Raw genomic sequence first — 4,465 nt, forward strand, 5'->3', positions numbered from 1 at the left:
AAAGGAACACACACACACACACACACTCACACACACACACACAACCGTTGAACCGGAGCTGAGGAAAGGGGGTGAAACGTGTCAACACATTAGCATAACTAACCACACACTTGACAGCTCTGTGCTCTTCTGTTCCGCATATTCAACCAACTACGACTATGGTGATGTCCACTCCTGATAGCTAGGGTTAAGGTGTTATTTTTATACAACGGAGTCCTTTATTTTCATAGAATTAAAATAAAACTGACTATTCCAAAAGCCAAAGGGATTTTAAGAATATCTCTTTCATGGTAACCCAGTCTATATGGCATGACCTATAAATAGTTAATAAAGTAGGTGTAATATGAACTGAAAACTCTTCCTGAATAACAGTGTAACAATACAAATATTTTACAGATACTCTGTGTACTGTAGTTTGTGCTTAAAACAGTCTTTTTACAGATCTCGATGCAACCGTTATATTTAAGATGACATCAAAATGAACCGTTTCTCATGAATCTCCTGCCTTCTGTTGTTGTATCACAGCGTGTCTCCCTTTCCCTTCCAGCATCTCTCTGTCCCTCTCTCTCTCTCTCTCTCTCTCTCCCTCTCTCTCTCTCCCTCTCCCTGTCTCTGTACAGTACAGGATCGTCAGGCCCCAGGGTTTGACCCCCACCACTGGCATCTGACCCCGGCTGCGTCCTCAGCCTCTCCGGTAGCTGTTCTGCTGTTTACCCTGTGGCTGTCTCTGGTTGCATCATGCTTCAGTCAGTCAGTCAGTCAGTCAGTCAGTTAGGAGGACGCTGCTGCTGAGGAAGACTCAAAAAGGACCCGTGGCTGCTACACACACACACACACACACACACACACACACACACACACACACACATAGCTGCTACACCCGGGGCTGCTACAGCGCTCCCCTGGCATCATCAGTCACTCTTGCCAGAGGGGAGACGACGTTAAAAAGAGACACACACACAGAGAGTCAGAGAGAGAGGCAGAGACCAAAAAAAGAAAAGTTGAAACAATCAGATCGCTACCAGCTTCCTCTTTAATCTGATGCCAATCCTGTTTGCCAAAGCGCACAGCCCACAGAGACTGCAGAAAAACAATACAGCGAGAGAGGGAGAGAGGGAGAGAGAGAGAGGGATAGAGAGAGACGCAGAGCACTGACGGGAGAGGATATCTGTCATCTTCTCCGTGTCTCACTTTCCCCTCTAGGTCTCTTATTCAGGGCCTTACTGTCTTTCTTTCTCCTTACTCTCACTCTCTCTTTTCCCTGTTCTCCCTCTCTTTCTCTCAAGATACTCCTTCCCCTCCTCTTACCGTTATCTTTATCTCGCTGTCCTTCGTGTACTGCTGAGTGTAACCCCTTTTGAGGTTAGAATGATGGATCTCCCTTTCGTTCTCTCTCTACTTCACGGTCTATCACTACCTTGTTGAGGCGGTGAGGTTGGTGGTCACACTGTCAGGCTTGCTCTCGCTGCCTGTTGCCTTACAGAGGGACACCCTACAGGGGACAGCCATACACGACAGAAACGGTCCTCGATCTGACCACACGTCAACAAGCCTGCTCTCCATGAAAAAAAAAACAACAAAAACACCCGATCAGAATAAGCCCGGTTTAGAAACAGATGGGGATAAAGCTTCATATGTGACCCGTATGGAGTCGTTTCATTCATCTGACATCCATTTGTTATAGACTGAAGGTATGAAATAAACGCTAGCACAAGATAGCACTGGAGCTGGAACTAGAGCTAAATATTACACAGACAGACTCACAGATTGTCCAGAGCGCTCCATGAAGGGTGGGTTTACAAACAGGACAGGGTGGTTATGGTCTGGGTGTCTAAATGTGACGCTTTGGGAGACCACGACAAACATTTACATTCCAAAACAGTTAACGCGGAGAGAATATTAGGCCAGTGGTTCTAAATGCAGGACCTCCAATCATCCCCTGTAATCTCTCCTCTTAATATGCACATCGTGCTAATTACAGAACGCGCTACGAGCACTTGTTAGAACCCATCCAATTCAGGCCAGAGCCAAATTAGAGGATGTGAGGAAAAAAATGTCCGCGTGCCACCGCAGAAAACTATATAAGACTGTGGTCTCATTTTGGAGCTTCCAAAAGCACTGAAGGACAAATGAGTGTCTTGGGCTGTCACTGATGATGAGTGTTGCCAAATAAAGAAATTAATTCATGGCTTCTAAAAAAAGCAAGGTCCTCCTTTGCTTTGTCATAAGGTTTGTATGATACTGAGAAAAGGGGCTTTTACTTATTTATTTATTCATTTATAGAAAGACACAGTAGGAAATGAATTCAGCAAAAACTTGTCTGCTTACTAAATTAAAAAATGTGTTGATGATGGGTAGCCTAATCCAAATTGACACAGTTTGTTAAACTTCACTCTTAACACGTACATACTTATACCGAGACAGCAAGTGTCATTTTCGTGCACACAGTTCTAACATGTCAGACTGTAGTGAATATTGGTGAAAATATAGCCAGTGGCAGCGGTGGTGGCTGTAGCTGTTGTACAAGTTATAGTTGCCTAGTGAAAAGGATGACGGTGAACCATTATCGGCGTGCATACAACGGTTTACAAAACACTTTTAGGGGTTGGCAAAATGTGGAGGATAGTTCTGAAAAACCCATTACAATATTCATGGAATAATTTCGGTCATATGGAAGATAAATTGTTTCACCCCAGTCTATATGTGTTGCTTTGCCTCGAATGATTGGAACTACTCCGGGAGGTTCGATCAGATGTGCCTCGCTGCTGAAATTAGCGTGTCTCAACCGCGCTGTTGGCATTTTTGTACCTTTAATTTATCAATTTAAAATACGAACGACTGCTAGCATGTGGGGTGTAGTACAGCCTTCATTATGGCATATTTAATTAGATGACTAATGTGATGAAATTGCCGTGTGTAAAGGTCTGATGATAAGGTGAAGGCGGTCTCCAACTTCTTATGTGAATGCGAATAGGCTACAATACAACTAGACACATTAGTGAAGACCAGACACATCTACGGAGGCTCCGCCGATACCCTTTCGGCAGGGCACCTCTGGGTTTTACAAGCACACCTCAAATATAATGGTTTATGGTAGGTGTATGTCAAACACTGTCAACGTAATGAAAACGTAAATGCGGGTACGCACAATGCAGCGAATCTTAATGGGCGAGTTGTAAATTGCCAGATCCAACACGATGCAACAAAAGTACCCAGGAGCATACACATAGTAGCGCGCAGAGCACTGAAGGATCACGCGTTGCGTTCATTATGTGGCAAGCTGTGCAACTAAACGAGTGAACAGCCATTGGGTTGACTACTGCGCACATTTTAATTCATTCAGTGGAATGAAATATGTTCGTTTGCACATTCGTGGGGCTGCAATGGCTTGCAAGAATGGATAAAAAACAGGGTGGTCAGAGATCGGCTAGTCAAATCCTGCCAGCAGCCCCGATAAATCACAAAGGGCCCGTTATCACCGCCAGAATAAAATCATTTCGTGTTAAAAAAAAAAACTGGACGGCAAAGAGAAGCTATACCCCTCGAAGACCCATGCTGTCTTACCGGTTGCTGCTTATGCCGAACGGCTGCCTTTCCCAGTTGAGGCTGATGATGTCTTCTCGGGAAGCCGCTTTTTGGATACTCGCTGTAGGCTTTGTTGATACCGATTCGGTCTCGCTTCTCTCTGCCGTTGCCATCGTCCTCCCTGTCTTCCCCCGTGTCCAGGCTACTGAAGTTCCATACGATAAGTGTCTGGATCAGTAGCACAGTAAGTGCCGCTATTAACGCAGACCGAGATCGCCGAGCCAGCTTACGGGCACACAAACTGCCTACCATCTTCACGCTGAAGCAGCGAGGTGCCACTGCCGAATACCGACAGTAGCCTTTGTGGCTCAGCGACTGGGAAGGAGCGTGGAGAGGGAGAGAGGGGTTGGTTGGTTGGTTGGCAGAGGCTTGAGATGAGGAGAGAGAGGAGGGCGAGCGGCCGAGAGAGAGCGAGAGAGAGAGAGTGCAGAGCCCCCTAGTGGCAACAAAGGAACAGTACATCAAATGATTGAGCCAGACCTTAAAGTAACCATGGGAGGTGGCTGTTGCTTGTTTTATCCTCATATCCACGCTTTTATTTTGTATAGGCCCACTCTGTTCAAATATCAAAAAATATTTGAAAGCTAATGTTGTCTTATTACAGGGGATTAACAGCCATGGTGGACTTTTACCAGGCGTGTTTAGGATGTGATAATCGCCTGGCCTACCTTTAAATGTTTGCTTATCCGTTTTGTTTCATACAAAGCAACAGATGAGTGTGTGCTGAATGTGAGTTTACTGGAATGTGGACTTCACTCGTTCGTAGACTGAACAGGGAAAGGGAGAAATATGCAGTAGGCCTTATGTATGATTTTAACTCTATTTATCTCACCATGTCTTTGTATATTTATGTATGTTTGTGTGTTTCAGATTTTTTGAC

General features: G+C 45.1%; 1 protein-coding gene across 1 annotated transcript in view; it reads right to left on the reverse strand.

The window, feature by feature from the left end:
- xylt1 (xylosyltransferase I) overlaps positions 1-3,837 on the reverse strand; it is a gene marked incomplete at both ends in the record, with an annotated part of 88,862 nt that extends 85,025 nt beyond the window's left edge. The window contains one exon of the mRNA XM_080855976.1: positions 3,565-3,837. Within this exon, the coding sequence (XP_080712102.1) occupies positions 3,565-3,837 (273 nt within the window). The remainder of the gene's footprint in view (positions 1-3,564) is intronic.
- Between the last annotated feature and the right edge of the window lie 628 nt (positions 3,838-4,465).

The sequence above is a fragment of the Sprattus sprattus genome, assembly GCF_963457725.1.
Source record: "Sprattus sprattus genome assembly, chromosome: 18".
NCBI lineage: Eukaryota > Metazoa > Chordata > Actinopteri > Clupeiformes > Clupeidae > Sprattus > Sprattus sprattus.